The sequence below is a fragment of the Monodelphis domestica genome, chromosome 1 (assembly GCF_027887165.1).
Source record: "Monodelphis domestica isolate mMonDom1 chromosome 1, mMonDom1.pri, whole genome shotgun sequence".
NCBI lineage: Eukaryota > Metazoa > Chordata > Mammalia > Didelphimorphia > Didelphidae > Monodelphis > Monodelphis domestica.
This window is the reverse complement of record NC_077227.1, coordinates 697,365,830-697,384,643: the sequence shown is the minus strand read 5'-3', so window position 1 is coordinate 697,384,643 and position 18,814 is coordinate 697,365,830. Positions and strand designations below refer to the sequence as shown.

Genomic DNA, 18,814 nt, shown 5'->3' with positions numbered 1-18,814 from the left:
GCCCAAGTTCAAAAGGATATGCAAATATGAATACAAAGGTAGGCATTTTTGCATTTAGTCACAAACCCAGACTTAAATCTGTTTCTACTTCCAACTCCACCTTCTTGGTCTCCTAAAACTATTTCCTTGTCAGTTTAATGGGCCAGCACTATCTCTTTCATAATCCACTCTCCAGGAAATGGGCAGCCAATATCAGAATATTATAATACAGAATACAAGCCTGGTAGTAAGACTATTACCTGGAAAAGGAGAACCAAGTAACTCTGGGCAGTCATAACGTAGGAAAGGCATGTGCTAGAAGGGAGACAGGGACCCTCACCCTAATTAATTAGTCCCAATTGCCCAACAAAGGCACCAATGAGTTGATACAAGTATGAATTCTGACAGACTCTTGTTCACCTTCTCTGGGATATGAGTGAGTCAGTTAAGGCTGGATGGCACAGTAAGATAGAAGACATCTGCTGGGTTTATGCAATAACTAAGGAATCTGAATCGATTTTCCCATTATCCCAACATCTCATATTCACTGTTTTAAGTAAAACATTCACAAAGTCCTGTCATGTGGTCCAATAAAAGAAAGATACAATTTATCAGTGGAAATAACATTTTAAAGGTGCATTGCCATCTGCCTTGCTGCTACACCTCATCTGACTTACAACTGAAACCTCTTCTCTGCATGGTCTTCACTTTTAGAATGTGAGCTTTCCAGGGCAAAGACTGTGTTTACTTTTCTGTTTGTATCCTCAGCAATAAGCATAGCACTTTACAGTTAGTAAGAATTTAACAAATCTTCCTCCCTCCCTCTCTCCCTCCCTTCCTTCTTTCTTTCCTTCCTTCCTTCCTTCTTTCCTTCCTTCCTTCCTTCCTTCCTTCCTTCCTTCCTTCCTTCCTTCCTTCCTTCCTTCCTTCCTTCCTTCCTTCCTTCCTTCCTTCCTTCCTTCCTTCCTTCCTTCCTTCCTTCCTTCCTTCCTTCCTTCTCTCTTCTCTCTTCCTTTCCCTTCCTCCTACCAACTGCTTGAGGTGGGTCCCCCAAGTATGACTGTCCCCACTCTTGACCAACTTCAGATCTCCTAGGACTCTTCTGCTTCAGAAGGGAATACTCACCAATAATGATGACTGGGAGGGGTTCCTTCCATACAAAACACATTGTAGCCACAGGAAAGGGTCTCAAAGCCAGAAACCAACCTGTCAGGGCTGAGGAAAATGAGAATTATTAGGGCGACTCATGCACGGGGCTGCAGCTTCTCAGCTTGGCCAGTGACGATCCTCGCAGCTTATCTACTAGTGAGTAAGAGCAGTAAGTAAGGGTGGAGAGAAGGGCTCCGTAGAGCCTGTGGTCCTAGCCTGAGCCCGAGCGAGCTCTTGCCTTCCTCCCAGTCAACTCTCCTGGCCTTTGGGGGGTTTTCGGCTGCCTCCTCCCTCCTTAACCCAGAGGAAGCAGCAGCAGCAGCTGCCCCTGGTTTTCTTGCATGAGTGCTTGTCTTCATCTGATTTTGCTTCTTGGATCAGCCCTGACCTGTCTGCCTGGGAAGAACAATCCTCCTCCCCTTCCCTTGATGGAATTAAAAAAAAATATATTCTTGTTACTGTATGTTGAAGGCATTTTGGCACGGTAAACCTCTAATGCTAGGCTGCTGGGGGAGGGGAGAGGAGGTAATACCTGAGTGACAGCCATCAATCCCGGAGAAAGGGTAGAGCTGGTAATCTGAGCTAAGGAGGGTTTGGCCATCCATTGGGTCCAACATACGCCACTTATGTCTGTTCTGCAAATGGGATCCCGTCCTCCTTTGCAAGGAGACCTACCTCCAAGGAGAGATTGGAATGTGGAAGGCGGCCCCCAAACAGGCTTCAAACCCAACCCAGAATGGGACGCTTATGGAGGGAGAGAGCAGATAACTCTAAGGAGAGATAAGATCGACCAGAGGTGGCTTGCCAAGACCTTCACCTCCACTATCTCAGATCATGGGATCTTCCGGGCAGGTTCTTGTTCTCTTCTTGCAATAGGACTACAGGTTTGCCCTCCGAAGAAGAGTTAGAACCCATTTCTATTGTGATAACCTCCTAATTTGGTCTCAGTCTCTTGTCTGTCCCAACCTCAATCCTTCCTCTACACAGCTGCCAAAATGATTTTTCTAGAGCACAAGTCTTCTGATCACAGTCACTCCTCTCCTCCATAATAGCCAACGACTCCCTATTATTTCAAAGATCACTTATAATCAGTCTAGTGTCTCACACAGCCTGGCCTCCAGCTATCTATCTGCCCTTATTATATTCCTTCCTCCTTTGCCAGTAGTAGATAAAGCCTTGGATCCGGAGTCAGAAAGCCCTGGGTTCAAATTTGACTTCAAATTCTGGGCAATTCATTTCACTGCCTCAGTTTCCTCAACTGTAAAATGAAGATAAATAGCAACATCTCTCTCCCAGGTTTGTTGTAAGAATCAAATAAGATTAACATATTGCTTAGCACAGAGAAGGTAATTAATAATTGCTTGTTTCCTTCCAGAATTCTATGGTTCTTGATGTTTCTCACACACAACAGTCTATCTCTCATGTGTTGTCTCCTTTGTCTGGAATGTATTTCCTTCTTATAGACCCCTCCTGGAATCCTTCCTTCAAAGCTCAGCTCAGGCTCCTACCTGAGCCTTTCCTGATTCCCCAGCTGCTAGAGCCTCCTTGCCCCATGATCACTTTATATTTGCTTTGTATGTATTTTGTTTGACAGTCAACTAGTATTTATTAATCACATTATTAATCATTAACTATTATTATTTTATTTATTGTATATGTTTATATTATATCATAGTAAGTCAAACTAGTATTTATTAATCATATTAGTATTATTAATTATTATTTTATTTATTTGTTATTTATCATGTTAATAGAACATTTACCAGAAATACAATTTATTAGTATTAATTATTATTGATTTAAAATTATTATTAATATCAATTAATATTAATATGCAATATGTTCTGGGTGATATCTGTGCTAAATTCTGGGGATACAAAGAAAAAACAAGCAAACAAAAAGAAGTCTCTGCTGCCAAAGAGCTCATGATTTCATGCAGGAGACAAATTTAAACAACTATGTACAAGTAAGATCTCTACAGGTTAAATTGTTGATAATCTCCCAAGGAAAGCATTAGCATTAAGAAAGGCTTGAGAGGGAGAGCAGCTGGGTGGCTCAGTGGATTGTGAGCCAGGCCTAGAGATAGGAAGTCCTGGGTTCATCCAATCTGGCCTCAGACATTTCCTAGCTGTGTGACCCTGGGTAAGTCACTTAACTTTCTTTGCCTAGCCTTTACCATTCTTCTGCCTTGGAACCAACATACAGTGTTGATCATAAGACAGAAGGTAAGGGTTTAAAAAGAATAGGCTGGGAAAAGCCTTTTGCAGAAGGTGAGATTTTAGCCGAGCCTTGAAGGCAGAAGGGGAGTTCATTAAGGTAAAGGCTGTTTTATTGTTCAGTTTTTGTCTTTGTACCCTCAGTGCCTAACACACTGCCTGAAATTTACAGGAGACCAGTTGGTGTTTGTCCTTCATTTTCAGGAAGGCCCAATGACGTCATGGGATGATGTCCTGACTTGCAAGTGAATTACATTTAAGTGAGGCAGAGTTGCACGGAGTCATCAGTCTCACTCTCCCAGAGTCATCCAAGTCCAGTGCCAAGACAAAAGTCAGGACAACTGACAATGGCCCAGGAGGCAGTGGATAACTTTGGCATCTCCCATGTCCGACCAAGCTCTAAGCGCTCCACACTCTCGCTTCAGCCACCTTCATGGCTATCGGAACAAACTGTTCTCATCTGACCCTTCTGCTGGGGATGAGTAAATGCCTGGTGACCACCAAATGACTGAGGCATAGCCCAGAGCCAGAAGGGATGGTCCTGGGGCTCCCACCTCTGGGGATAGGAATGCCTTTGTAGCTGTCTAGTCAAAAGAAGGCTGAACTTGGGAAAATTCCCCAGCCTGGTCTAGACCTTCTTAGCCATAGCTGGACTTGAGGTCCATTTGGATCAGACCGCCATGTTTTAACTGTGTCCATTTTAAGACTCTGTTCTCCCTGTTTAGAATTTTCTTTGATCTTCAGAGACATTTCTTTCAGATCCTCTCAGAGAGAGCAGGTACCCCAGAAATTATCTTGTCCAACCCATGCCCAGACACAAATCCTTTTAGGAAGTGGTCATCTAGATTCTGAAGAACTCCAGGGACCAGGGAGCCCATTCCGTGCTTTCATAGTTAGGACATTCTTCCTTATACTAAGCTACCTATTATATATATATATATATTATATATATAATATATAATTAAATAATTTATATTATATAATATTATTATATAATATAATATAATAATAAAATTATATATATATATAATATAGATTCCAAATTCCAATTCACTTCAGCTCTGCCCTGTGCCTCCCTCCCCAATTTTTCCTAGTTGTCTCTGAGCCCAAGGAGAACAATTCTAACCCATCTTCCACTTCAAATACTTTCAGACAGTTATCCTGTGCCCATTAAGTCTTCTCTTATCCTAGCTAAATACCTCTGGGTCCTTTAATTGATGATCATCCCATGTTCCTTGAGGTCAGGTCCTGTTTCATTTATATCTTTGTATCTCCAGCCCCAGAGTGGGATAGAGTGCCAGGCTTGAAGTCAGGAAGACTCATCTTACTGAGTACAAATCTGGCCTCGGGAGCATACCTCCAGGGTAGCTGGGTGGCTCTGTGTTTAAAGAGTCAGGTCTGGAGATGGAATGTCCTGGGTTCAAATATGACCTCAGATACTTCCTAGCTGGGTGACCCCGGGCAGGTCACTTAACCCCAATTGCCTAGCCTTTACTGCTCTTCTGCCTTAGAAGTGATACTTAGTTTTGATTCTAAGACAGAAAAAAAATAAAAAAGAAAGAAACAAACTAGCTGTGTGAACCTGGGCAAGTCACAACCCTGTTTACCTCCGTTTCCTCATCTATCAAATGAATTGGAGAAGGAAAGGCAAACTGTTCCTATCTTATCTGGGTGACCCTGGGTAAGCCACTTCACTCTGTTTGCCTCAGTTTCCTCATCTATCAAATGAAGAAGAGAAGGAAATGGCAAACATTCCTTTTGCCAAGAAAACCCCAAATGGTGTCAGGAAGAATTGGATGTGCCTGAAAAACAACTAAAATCCCTAACACTAAGCATTGTGGGCAGAAGGGCAGAGCAAAGATTTTCACTTTTGTCTTTGGGTCTCATGTAGCACCTGGCACATAATAGAAGTATTTATATAAGCAACTTTTATTTAGAATTTAGAATTTGTTTTGTGTAATATTTATTTATATAAAAACATTTATATTTAATATAATATTTCTTTAGAATAAACTCTATTATAAAATTATATTATATGTCTATTTTATTTAGTATATTATACAATATTGTTTATTATAAAATATTATAAATTGTATATAATAAAAATTATAACATTGTATTATATTTCTGCTTCCTGATTGATAGTCTCTAGTCCTCTCACCTTCCTGTTTCCCCTCTTCTGGACATGGTCCAGTTTTAAGAAATTCCAACCTAGTCTCTACAGAACATCTGTGGTGGCGGCAATGGACTCTGATCAGCTCCAGTTGAGGCATAGCGAGAACGTGGGAACTTAGGAGGCATCCACATGGGCCCAGCTGTGGAAGCTGCTTTTCCCCCATCACCAGCCTATCTACCATGAGCCTGCCTATTTCTGGTTCATCCTTCTAAGCCATGGACTCTCGCCTAGCTTGGGGAATTGGGGCTCAGCTTCTCGAGCCGGGAAAGGGAGTTTCTGAGCAGCTGGTCAGCCTGATTCTTCGACATCCTTCTCCCAGGTTTCCCTTTTTAAAGCCCATCAGGATAGGGCTTGTTGGGGTTTTGCTATTTAGAAGGAGACCGAAGTGCATGTACACACCAAAAGAAACTAGTTTATGCTAAATAAAAGGGCCATATTTTAATGAAACCCAATAAGAATAATTCATATTTAAGGAGTTTAAGACATTCCTCACAAAGACTATTTAAAAAAATCATGTACATTTGATTGCACAAAAGCTATAAAACTCTCTTTTGTACAGTCTGTCAAGTCATGGTGATAAGAAAAATGACAAGGCGGTGGCATGTGGCCAACTCTAAGAAATTCCTGTCTTTTTTCCTGACAGGCTAATGACTAATAGTCACTCCTTCCTGAGTTCTAGAAGGGTGAAACATTTTGCTTTCATCACAAAGGTAGTAAGCAGCAGAGCCAGCATTTGAACCCAGGTCCTCTGCTTCCAAATCCAGTGTCTGGATCCACTGAACTCATTCAACCACCTAAGTCTCGTGATCCTAGAATTCTGGGTCTTTTGGTGAGCTGGGAAAGTTGTATTTAAAACCTTGCTCTACATCCATGGCTAGAAGGAACCTTGGAGGCCATCAGGTCCAACCCTCTCATTTTAGAGATGAGGAAATTGAAGGCCAGACAAGCCAGCTGATAAATATCTGATGTACTATTTGAACCATGGATCAAATGAAATACTATGCCTAAGGAGCTGTGCAAATCTTTAAAAGATCTATAAATGCTGACTTCTTGTTGTTATTTAGTCCTTTTAAGTCATGTCTGGCTCTCCATGACCCAACTGGAATTTTCTTGGCAAAGATACTAGAATGGTTTGCTATTTCCTTCTCTAACCCTTCTGACAGATGAGAACATGGAGGCAAACAGAGTAAAATGACTTGTCCACGGTCACCCAATTAGTAAGTGTCTGAGGTCAGATTTGAACTCAACAAGATGAGTGCTACCTAGCTGCCCTCAAATGCTGGCTACTAATCTTATTGCTCCAAGTCTCATGATCTCTCCAGTATAGCACACTGCCTCAGTTTCTTCTTCTGTAAAATAAGGAGTTGGACCCTAAGGTCTAAATCCTATGGTCCTGGCCTAATCCTATTTAGGTCCAGTGGGCTGTACAGGCAAGCTGAGGGGCTGCATCTCAGGGAAAGGACACCTGTGGCTTTTGGATTCACCCCCACTTCCCTGAGAAAAGAGGAGTAGAGAAGGGCAGATGCTTCCTTGGGGCTGAGGGTTGAGAACAAGCAAGAGATGACACTCTTGGCTCATGTGCAGGAGATCTTGATTCCTATCCATCATCCGTGAACCCGGTAAAGTTAGTTCACCTTAAGGCAGCTGCAGCTTTACTGACTGCCTTAAGAAGGTGAGGTGGGGCTGGTTTGGGTGCCAGCGCCACACCTCTCAGAACACACCTGCAATAACCTAAGACCGTGTTATAGATACTGGGAACCTACCTGAGACTTCATTGGCAAAGGTGGGGGGGGTCAGCAGTGTGGTCCCTGGAAACAGAGGATTTGGGAACATAGCTAAAAAAAAGCTTAGGGTCTAATCTCTTTGTTTTACAGAGGGAGAAACTGAGTCCTACAGAAAAGGGACTTGTTTAAAGTGAATTCCTTGAGAGTAGAGACTTTTTTCCCCCTTCCCTATTTTTGTACCCCCAACACTTGGCACTAGCACACAGTAGGTGCTGAATCATTGCTTTTAGGTCACCCAAGTAGCAGGAAATAAAGCCTGCCTGATTGATGCCAGGATCAGACTTCAGACTTCACATTCATTTGTCTTCTTCCACCTTCACCACCGTCATCATGAAAGCTACCATTTATACTCTTTAAGGTCAGCAAAGCCACCTCCTGAGATGATTATGTTCATTACTGTTGGGCTCATAATACAAAATAAACATGTTTTCAAACACCTGGAAAAGCATTCTGCATCCAACATTTTCAATAGATCCTCACAACAAACCAGGAAGGTTGATATCGTTGTGATTCCCATTTTACAGGTGAGAGAAGTAAGGCCCAGAGAAGTTAAGTCACTTGCCCAGAATCACACATTTAGTCAGTGTCTAAGGAAGGATTTGAACCCAACTCAGGAAGCATTCTACTTATGACATGGCCAAAGAGTCTCAGAAACATTATACCTCTCTATTTTCCCCAAATCTGATGTCACTTTGGGGAAAATGCCAAAGGTCTCCAGGGACATATTATGAGGGGCCATATGAATGATAACAATTGTAATAATAGTTGCCCCTTATTTTGTGGTTGTCTTGTCCAATTCTATGTAACCCCATTTGGCATTTGAAGTTTTCTTGGCAAAGATACTGGAGTGATTTGGTTTGCTATTTCCTTCTCCAGCTCATTTGACAGAGGAAGAAACTGAGGCAAACTGAGTGAAGTGACTTACTCAGAATCATAGCCAGCAAATGTCTGAGACTGGATTTGAACTCAGGTCTTCTTGGCTCCAGGCCTGGGCTCTATCTATTATACACCTAGCTGGCTAAGTGCTGCTTTATGAGACTTTAAAGCTGGCAAACCCTCTCTTTAGAGCCTCACAAGTACGCTTGCACAATGCCCTGCACAAGATAAATGCTTCCTGACTAGATGAATGAATGAACCCTATGAATGAGCTGCTACAGGTAGGTAGCATTACCTTTAATTTTACAGATGAAGAAATTGAGGCAGGCTTGAATCTCCCTAGGGACATGATGATACTGTTTCACATTTCCATAGCATTTAGATAATTAAAACACTTTTCTCACAATAACCCAGTGAAGTAGTACAAATATTGTTCCTATTCCTACTTTACAGATCAGGAAACTGCCCAAGATTACAGGGCTTTTAAAGGAGTGATATCAGAGCACACCAGACTGTCCCACTCCAAATCTGGTGATCTTTCCCATTCTGGTAGCCTAAGAAGGTGCTAGGTGTCCTGGGAAGCTCTTAGGGAAACTCCTGAGGTCCTCCTAGAATTAATTGTTGGAGTGAGTCTCATGACTACACAGAAGAAAAGGGCCAGTGAAGTTTAAGCAGGAAGACACCAGTCACTGAGCTGCTAGCTCCCAAGACCATGTTAAGAGAGTACCTGAAGTCTCCTAGCAATGATCCTGTGTGTTCCCAAGAAAGAAATCCTCTGATACCTCTAGAGGTCAGGGTCATAGAGGCTCCAGGGTTAATTTTCCCATGGCATTTGGGGTGCTATGGCCCGCCCACCCCAAGATCTCCCAACAACTCTCACCTGATCAGGGTCCACGAGTGGGAGGATTAGATGAGCCTCCCCTTCCCAGGAGACCAAGGAGGCACAGGGTCTAGGGTCCTGCTAGATTTGTAGAACACCCATTGCTCAGTGAGTATCCAAGAGTCAGGAGCCGAGTGGGAAGCGAGATTTATTTCAAGAAGGGGGAGAGGGAGGCGGGGTCAGAAAATCACTTTCATAAGCGTGAGTCAGCAGGGTCCCTACATATGAATGAACTCGAGCTACTCAGGTTACCAACTCATCTGACAGCCTTAAAGGGCCCGCACTCCCTTTGTGCGACTTCTTTCCAGCATCTGTCCTCCCCCAGGGATTAACAACCTGGACTGCCTTTTCAGATTTGTTGCCTAGAGTTTTGCATTAACCGTGACATGAGGAACAAGCTAGGCTGATCCCAGGAAATAAATGTTGTCTTTTCTGACCTGGGAGGGGACATAGGCTTATAGATAATGAATCGGAAGGAATGTAGAGACCATCAATGTAGAGCTTCAAGGGACTACCGTAGACAGTCATCCAGCCCAGTCCCTTCATTATGAAGATGAAGACACTGAGTTTCAGAAAAGAAAGCAACTTGCCCAGGGTCTGAGACAAGATTTGAACCTAGGTCTTCCTCAGGGAGGACCAGTGTTTTGTTAGAGGAATCAAAGACCTCTGACTCAGGAGTATCTAAATTCCTATCCAGACTCACTCCTAGCTTGTGTGACCCTGATCAAGACAATTAGCCTCTGTTATAAAATGGGGATATTAATCACTCCCAGGGTTGTTGGGAGGATATGAGGTAATATTTGTAAAGTACTTGAAATAGTATCTAAATTCTTGTTTCCTAGTCCAGCTCCTTCTTTCTACAGGTGGAAAAACTGAGACCCAGAGAGATTAGAGGGCAACCCCAAAGCCATACAGATTCTATGTAGCAGAGAACCAGGATTTCAATCTATCGAGCAGTAAGCATTTATTAAATATCTGCTAGATGCCAAGATAGGCACTGAGGGCAAAAGATAAAGAAAATATCTGCCTGCAAGGAGCTTCCATTCTCTCAGGAGAGACATGGACACCTGTAGGTATACACAAAATACATACTGGGGCATCTGGGTGGCTCAGTGAATAGAGTCAGGCTTGGAGATGGGAAATCCTGGATTCAAATCTAGCCTCAGATACTTCCCAACTGTTGATCCTGACAAGTCACTTAACCCTAATTGTCTAGCCCTTCCTGCTCTTCTGCCCTAGAACTAATACTTAGCATTGATTCTAAGAAGGTAATGGTTAAAAAAATAGAGATAGAGCTCAGCTTGAGTTCAGTCATGAGGGCAACTAGGAAGTCTAAGTGGCAGAAGTGAGGAGGGATGGCTTGTAAAGGCAAGAAGAGAGGAAATGCAAAGCCATGTATGTGGAACAGTAAAAAAGGCCAGACTGAGGGGACTCGCAGAGTCTAGAACATGTGGAGGGGAATAGTGGTTCTCTGGCTTCAAATCCATGTCACTTTGTTCTCAAACACTGGCACGCATTTCAGGGGTTCTTGTCATACTTTAGAAATATGATCCCAATTATTCTCACTTCAGCCCTGTGTTTTGTCTACAACCCAGGGCTTTCTCTTATTTCACAACATAGACTTTAAATGGTTAACACGCCGCTCCCCTAGGATGGCCAATGACCTTAGGGCTGGGGAATATCCCACCAAAAAACCAGAAGGTTTTTGTCCTTCTGAGATTACAGTTCTGAGAACTGAAAGACTCCTTGGAGGTCCTCTAGTCCCCCCTCCCCCCGCATCATGCCTTTCACCGTGACAGCTATAAAATCCTATTCACTCGTCACCAGTGAAAAAATCTGTTTTGAGCCTCAGTTTTCTTATGTGTAATATGAGAGGTTTAGACTAAGTGGCTTCTAGAGCTATGAGCTGTATTATGGAATGCTGGAATCCATTTCCTCCCTATCACATGCCTAATAATGTGGTCAGCTATGTTGTAGGTGACATAGGAGATGTGGAAGACACAGGCTAAACCCTGAGAATTGTTAGAACCACAAAAAGGACAATCTTAAAACAACGTGGGCTTAAGTGAGGAAGCACTAGGTCAAATAAGCAGGGCCTGCCTAGGGAGGGCCACGAGGATACTGAGTGCAAGGGCAGAGAGTCAAAGGATCAGATTTGGAGCTGGAAGAGATCTTGGTGGCCATTTCATCCAACTTCCTTATTCTATGGAGAAGGAACTCAGAGAAATTAAGCAACTTGTTCAAGGTCACATGGGAAATGATCAGCAGAGCCCAGATTTCAGCCCAAGTCATCTGACTCCAAATAGACTTTACTGTGCCATGCCATTCTTCTTATTATTACTGGGCTTAAGAAGGAGACTATCATGATACAAATTATAGTTTATGAGATTATACCAGCCATCTCTGTTTAAGGGACCAAAGCAGGGGACGAGACCAGTTAGGTGACAGTTGTTCTGCTCCAGGTGTTGGTCTGGGGTGGTACCAATAAAATGGAAAAGAAGGGAAGCATATAAGAGTTTTTTTACACCTTACCTTCTGCCTTAGAATCGATATGAAGTATGGATTCCCAGGCAGAAGGGAGGTAAGGATGAGGCAATTGGGGTTAAGTGACTTGCCCAAGGTCACGTAGTCAAGAAATGTCTGAGGCCAGATTTGAACTCGGGAAGATAAGTCTTCTTAACTCCAAGCCTAGTACTCTGCCTAACTAAATCAGAGAGGCCAACTGGAAAAATCTTCAACATCCTTTCTGTCTCTAAAATCCCATTATTCAAGGGTTCGATCTGGAGTGCTGGAGACATCAGTTAGACACATAGGCCCGGGAGTCTGCAGCTAAGGCTAAAACCTTGAGATGAGATGAGATGAGATGGAACTCAGAACCGGGGAGAACAGATGAGTGTGATCTGAGTGGAGAGAGAGAAGAACCAAGAACCTTGAGATGAATGGGGACTATAAGGATGGTGATCTGTGTGTTTTTTCTTCTCTGTTATCATTACATCCTCCTCTCAAAATCCCTCCCCCAACATATCCACATAACTCAGAGGAAGTCCCTTTTAATCATTCTCTTGGGAATTCTCAATGGGAAAAAGTCCTTCCTTACCCCCTCTACTTCTCATATGTTTCTCAAATGTCATCCCTTTCTCTTTACTCTTCCTTCTCCTTGAAACGGGTTTGAATTTTCTGGATTTCTTTTCTTTTTAGACGTGACAACAGAGGTTGGAAGAGATAAAAATCACTGGTTCCTTTTCCAAGCCAAAAGAAGCAAACTTTGGACAGGATGGGAAAAGGGGCAGAAACCCAAGGAGGGAAGTAATGAGAGCCAATCTGCAGGCTTCCAAAGGCAAACTACCCACGATCATTCATACTCAGTTAACCAAGCAGAACCACTCGGGTTCCATTTTAATATGACCATTCAACACGAACACTATTAACTGGTTTAACTTACTGAAGCCCAGAGCTGGGAGATAACGCAGGTCTAGACCAAATGACCAAAGCATTAAGCTAAAAGAGGCCATGAAACCGAGGCTTCCTATTCTAGTTCTGATATGAATTTGTTGTGTGACCTTAGACAGATCACTTTCCTCTGAGGCTCAGGGTCTCTCTCTGTAAAAGAAAGATCTGAATAGATTGGACAGAGATCTGGAAGGTTTTTGTTTGTTTTTTTGCTTGGGGTTTGCCCTGCCCCCCCTGCCTCTGCTTTGACATTCTCTGGAGCCAGCTGGTCCTACTATAGATTACCCTTTGGACTTTGGTCTCCTTAGACACTGACTCATGGATCATGTCTCACCCAAAGGTGCTCTACACACAGCTGGTGCCCAATAAATGTTTAGGGATTGAATTGGTTTGGGTGAATTCAACCGGAAAACTGAAATACCTTACATTTATGCTGTGTTTCTTTCTCAAATCTTGCCTCATCCTCCTCAGTCTTCCATTCCCTGGGGATGGGTTGGAATTTCCTTGATTTTTTTAGATGGGCAAACTGAGGCAGAAAGAGATGAAATTGACAATTTTTTCTAAGACACAGAATGGAGCTGATGTCCCAGCCCATGTCTAGGAGCCCCCAAGGAGGTCTTGAGGGGAATCTCTGGGCAATGGATTGACCCTTTTCTCTGAATATGATGGCTTATGATAGTCAGAGGAGTGAGAAGGGCAGAACAGGGCTAAGAAGTGCCAGGTTAATGTTTGACAAACTATTGACTTAGAATCCTTTGTCCTACTGACCTTTTGCCTCATCCAGAACCAACCTTCAGTCTCATATTTGTTTGATTTCACCACTCCTACACCAAGGCTGCTGATAATTACTGGAGAAAGTCATTCTACAAATGGAATACTAAGGTCAAAGGGAGGATTTATTTATTTATTTTGGTCCCCAGGGAAGACTAAGCATGTCTAAGTTACACTTATTAGGTGCTTAATAGATGTTGTTTGAATCGATGGATAGACAGAGTGATGTATCAAAGGAATTCTGAATTCCCCCCTTTAACCCTGCTCCCCCAACCTCTGCTCCTCATGCCTATCACTAAGCCTGGCTTATTTTCAAGGACTTGGGGAAATTTCTAAATTTTCCACTCAGTAGCCAAGAATGGACTTTCTTCTTTGGTCACTTTATTTATTTAATGCCCAAGTTATCAGAAATAGAATTTGTTTTGTTTGTTCTGCTTTGGAGGCAGGGAAAGAAGTAAACAGACCAAAAGAAGCAAAAGGACGAAACACTAAAAGTTGAGTTTTTGTGAATTTGAGTGATTCCTACCTTTGATAGCTCTTTATGACCTCTCTAATCTCCTGGACTCTATTCTCCCCATCTACTGTGGATAGGGGTAACTATTGCCCAAAGAGCCCGGCAGGATTGGGGGATAAATGAGAAGTGGGGTTTGGGAATGGAGGGAGAAGAAGAGGCAGTGATCTTTTGCTTGAGCATATAAAATTTAAATCCATCCCATGGCCTTTGTCTCAGAGCATCAGCTGCTCCCTTTCCCCCAGATCTGTGTCTCTTCCAAAGGACCCTTTTTGGATCTATTTCCTTCCTCTCCAGATTTTTCCTGTCCCTTTCCTAGCTCCACTAACCCAAATCTGTGTCAAGAGATTTCTGTCTCTATATCTTTGCCCATAAGACATAATCCAAGACTCTAAACACATCGGGAGGCATTTTTACAAGAAGGAATACTGGACAAGGAGTATGCATGCACACACACATACACACACACTCCCTGGGGTATAAAATAAAATGGTTGTACTAAATGGTTTCTGATATGCCTTCTAGTTCTGAATCTATGCTCTATGGGCCAATTTGTGACTAACAGTTATTGACAAGAGTCTTCCTTGGCCTCAGGGACACTGGTCTCTCCTGGTTCTCCTTTCATTTCTTAGCCTTCTTTGCTGCTCCCTAGACATTGGTCCTTCCCCCAAGGCTTGGCCCTTGGACCTCTTCTCTTTTCTCTATCCTCTCTAATTAAATGATGCCCTGTTTGCCCATGGAGCCACTTATTGTCCCAATGACACGTCCTAATCTATAGCCCCTTAAAGCCTGCTGTCCTCCATTTCTATTTGGACACCCTTTTGGCCTTTTAAACTCAATATGTCCAAATCATGTTTTTCCCAAACCAGCTTTCTCTCCCCGGAAGGTATCACCACCATCCATCACGCAGGTCTATGACCCACCCTCTCCTTCACCCTACACAGCCACTTAGTTACCAAGTCCTGCTAATTCTGCTCCTTCCCATTACCTCTCTACTTCCCTTTTTCTCCTCTCTGCCTAGGTTATATATCTCGGTCTCTAGCAGGATTTCAGCACTGTTTGAGAGCAAGATCAGAGTTCAAGGGGAAGGATCATTTGGGGAAAGATGAAGGATAACGAGTTTGGTTTTGGACATGTTGAGTCCATTGGAAGACCCTGCAATAATCTTAGTGGTTCTTCCTGCTTCCCATCTCTCCCCTCTCCAAATCATCCTCTATACTCAGACATCAAAATAATCATCTAAACCAGGGGTTCCTAACTAGGAGCCCATGAACTTTTTGTTTGTTTGTTTTTACAAAATATTTGGATAACTATTTCAATAGAATTGATTTCCTTTGACATCTTAGTTATTTGTGTTTTATTTTCTATATTTAAAAACATCATTCCGAGAAGGGATCCATCGGCTTCACCAGACTACTGTCCAAGGGGCCCATGGCACAAACAGGCTTACTTAAGGACTCTTGGTCTAAAGGGGTAGGATACTAACCTGGCCCATTTCATGCTCTTTAAATCTTTCATGATTTTCCTTTGCTTCTAGAAAAAAATAAACCCTTTTAGTCTATCAATCACTTTAAGCACTTACTATGTTCCAGGTACTGTTTTAGACAACAGCGACACAAAGACAAAAAGGAAATATTTCCTATCCTTATCTTCTAAGAGGCAGCTAGATGTCATAGTGGATAGAGTCCAGGGCCAGGACCTGAGTTCAAATTCAGTTTTGGATATTTACTAGCTATGTGATCTGGACAAGTCATTTAACTTCTATTTGCCTCAGTTTATTCATCTATAAAATGGGCATAATAATGGTCTCTACCTCCCAGGGTTGTGGTAAGGGTCAAAAAAAATAATATTTACAAAATGTCTCGCAGTCAATAAATACTTTGCTCCCTCCATTCCTGTCAAGGGAGACAACATATGCACATATTGAAATTTATATAAAAGAAATATATGACAATCTTGGGAGAGAGGGCACTGGCAGCCAAGAAGAAGGTCAGAAAGTAGGAGGAGATGGCACTTGAGCTGGGTTTTGAAGGAAACAAGGGGTTTCTTTCAAGGTAGGAGTGAGGAGAAAGAGCATTCTAGCTCCTGGGGACAGTCAATGCAAAGGCATGGGCGATACAGCATCATATAGCAGGAAGAGCTGGAAGCTCAGGATGGCTGGACTGCAGAGTATGAGGAGTAAAGGTTGGTTGGGGTCAGGCTATAATGGAGTTTAAAAACTAAATAGAGAAATTTGCATTTATCCTAAAAGCCATAGGGAGACATTAGAGTTTATTGAGTAAAGGAGAGACGTGCAGATTGGGACTTTAGAGAAAAAATCATTTTAGAAGCTACATGGACATTGGATTGGAATGGGGAGAAGCTTGAGTCAGGGAGACCCATTAGGAGGCAATTACATTAGTCTAGGCAAGAGGTAATTAAAGTCTGCTGTGTGAGGAGAGAGACGGGGATGGATTGGAGGGATGGTGAGGAGGTAGAAATGGCAAGCTTTGTTAACCGATCGACTACATGGTGGGATAAGGGAGTACGAGGGGGAGATTGCAATCCTGTGTCTCTAGAAGGATGGTAGAACCTTTGAGAGCAGGAGCCAGGCTCAGGGGGAAGGGACCATTGGGCAAAGATGAGATAGATTTGGGGCATGTTGAGTTGGAGATAGCTATGGGGCATCCATTACAAGATGTCCAATAGGCAGTTAACGATGGGGAATAGAGATGGAGAGAGAGACCAGGGCTAAGAGTTATCTGCATAAAGATAAAAATGCTTCTTAGCCTGGCACTTGTTCTACCCCCTCCCTAACTTTCCAAGCTGGCTGACCCTAATCTCCCTTTGCAGCCCTAACTCACAATAACTGTCCCCCCCCCCCCCTTTATAATACACTCCATGTTCCAGCTCCCATTTCCATGGAGTCGTGCATTTTCACTGGCCAGGAAAGGGTTCCCTTCTCATCTTGTCCTTTAGAATACTTAACTGCCTTCAAGGTTGGGCTCTGGCAGCCCTCCTAAATAAAGACTTTCTGGACCCTCCCAATTTTTTAGGACTTTCTCCCTCATCGAACAGCCTTGTATTATGTCCATTATACTCCTTCCCATTTGTTGTTGTTATTCAGTCATTTCAGTCTTATCAGACTCTTCCAGACCCCACTTGGAGTTTTCTTTGTCTTTTTTAATAAAACCCTGTCTTGGAATCAAAACTAAGTATCAGTTCTAAGGCAGAAGAGTGGTAAGGGCTAGGCAAATAGGGTTAAGTGACTTGTCCAGGATCACATAGTTAGCAAGTATCTGAGACCACATTTGAACCCAGGACTTCCCTTTTCTGGACTTGGTTCTCAATCCACTGAGCCACCTACTTCCCCCTCCCATTAAACATTAATAACACAACACTGACAATAATATCCTAAAACAAAACTATATTTGATAAATAATCAAATTTCTTAAGAAGAAAGATCAACTATAGAATTCATGGCAATCTCTTCATGGACAAATTCTTTTCCTGGGAAAGGACTTGTCTCCAGGACTGGATTTCTTTCCACTGAGCCATTTAGCTGGCACCAATTGGTTTTTGTTTATTTTTTGGCAAAGATGCTCAAGTGGTTTTCCATTTCCTTTTCCACCTCATTTGTCAGATGAGGAAACTGAGGCAAACAGGATGAAGTGACTTGCCTGGGATCACAGAGCTAGTAAGTGCCTGAGGTTATATTTAAACTTAGGTCCTTCTGACTCCAGACCCAGGGCTCTATCCACTGTGCCATCTAGCTGTGCTACACCCAGTTGATTGTGTAAACTTCTTGAGAGAAGGAATTGTCTCATTGAATCATTTTTGTCTGCAGTGCCTAGCATGGTACTCTGAACATAATCTGTGCTAATCAGTGTTTCATAAACTTTGAGCTGGAAGGGACCCCAGAAACTATCTAGTGATCCCTCTTTATTTTGGAACTAAAACTGAGCTCCAAGGATATGTCCATTTAGAATTTGAACCCAGATCTTTTGGCTCCAGAGCCAAGTAATCTTCTCTTTGGACCATACTTCCTCCAACTATGTTATTGAATTAAATGGAAAAGAGAGACATATTGCTGCTCACTGAATGAATGAATGAGTTCATGATTCTGGCTGGCGCTGATATCTTGGTTTCAATTAGGAATTAATTTCAATTAACTCACTCAATTTCAAGTCATCTGTTGTGTCCTGTGCTCCACTGGGCGCCGAGCTAGATGCCTACTTATTCTCTGTTGCCTTTCATTTTGGGGAGGCAGGGAGAGGTACAGGTCTGGAAAGGACAGTAATAGAGAGAGGGCTCCTAAAACTTTTGTCTTTTTGATACTTTTGTCTTTGGCTGGCTCTATTTCCAGGCTTAGCAATGATTGCAAGCCCGACTGATGCTTTCTCTAGTGAAGACTGAGAAAGGATCCAGCTGGTGTAAAGAGCATTTCCCTCGATGGATAAGACAAGAAGGCATCTCTGTAGGCTCACATGGTGTCTCCTTGTTGAATATTCCAATTAGGAGGCAGCCTAGAATAATGAAAAAAGGATGGATTTCGAGTCAGGAGACCTGACAAATCTGGCCACAACTTGGCTCAAAAATTTTCTCTCATTCCTCTTGCTGGTTGAATAAAAATCAGACTCTTTTATCTGAATTTTCCTCTCCTCTATCTAGGCTCTGGGATCCTTGCCTTTGCTCACAGGGCTCCGGATGCCTGGAATGTTCTCTCTCCCTTGACATCTCTGCCTTATGAATGCATTTCAATCTTCATTCCACCATCGCCTCCAACTTGAAGCCTTTCTTGCTCCCTGCTGATTGATGCTGCTGATTTTGCCTGGGAACTCACCTCCCATTCTGTTGTCTTTTGTAATATATTTATGTAATAGAGTGACGTATATTAAATTCCCTGGGTTTGTATCTTATTTCTCTGTTAAGTGGTAAGCTCAAAGAGGCCAGTATTCTATTTCATCAGAGCTCTGGATCTTTCCCAGTCCCTAACTGAGAGATCTAAACAGATTTTTTTTTTTAAATTTGAACTTTAAATAC

General features: G+C 42.7%; 1 protein-coding gene across 8 annotated transcripts in view; it reads right to left on the bottom strand.

The window, feature by feature from the left end:
* OSGIN1 (oxidative stress induced growth inhibitor 1) overlaps nucleotides 1-18,814 on the bottom strand; it is a 49,630-nt gene that overhangs the window by 6,506 nt on the left and 24,310 nt on the right. The window contains exons 2-4 of one of the 8 annotated variants that reach the window (XM_056810171.1): nucleotides 17,949-18,297; nucleotides 12,932-13,036; nucleotides 1,105-1,194 (exon numbers count right to left, since the gene is read on the bottom strand). In XM_056810171.1, coding sequence (XP_056666149.1) covers nucleotides 1,105-1,147 — 43 coding nt within the window. In that variant the 5' untranslated portion in view covers nucleotides 1,148-1,194; nucleotides 12,932-13,036; nucleotides 17,949-18,297. Of the gene's footprint in view, nucleotides 1-1,104; nucleotides 1,195-1,660; nucleotides 2,795-7,283; nucleotides 9,026-9,060; nucleotides 9,215-12,931; nucleotides 13,037-15,278; nucleotides 15,326-17,948; nucleotides 18,298-18,814 lie in introns of those variants that run through there. The other 7 variants (XM_056810168.1, XM_056810152.1, XM_007477233.2 and 4 more) reach the window with 7 other exon arrangements.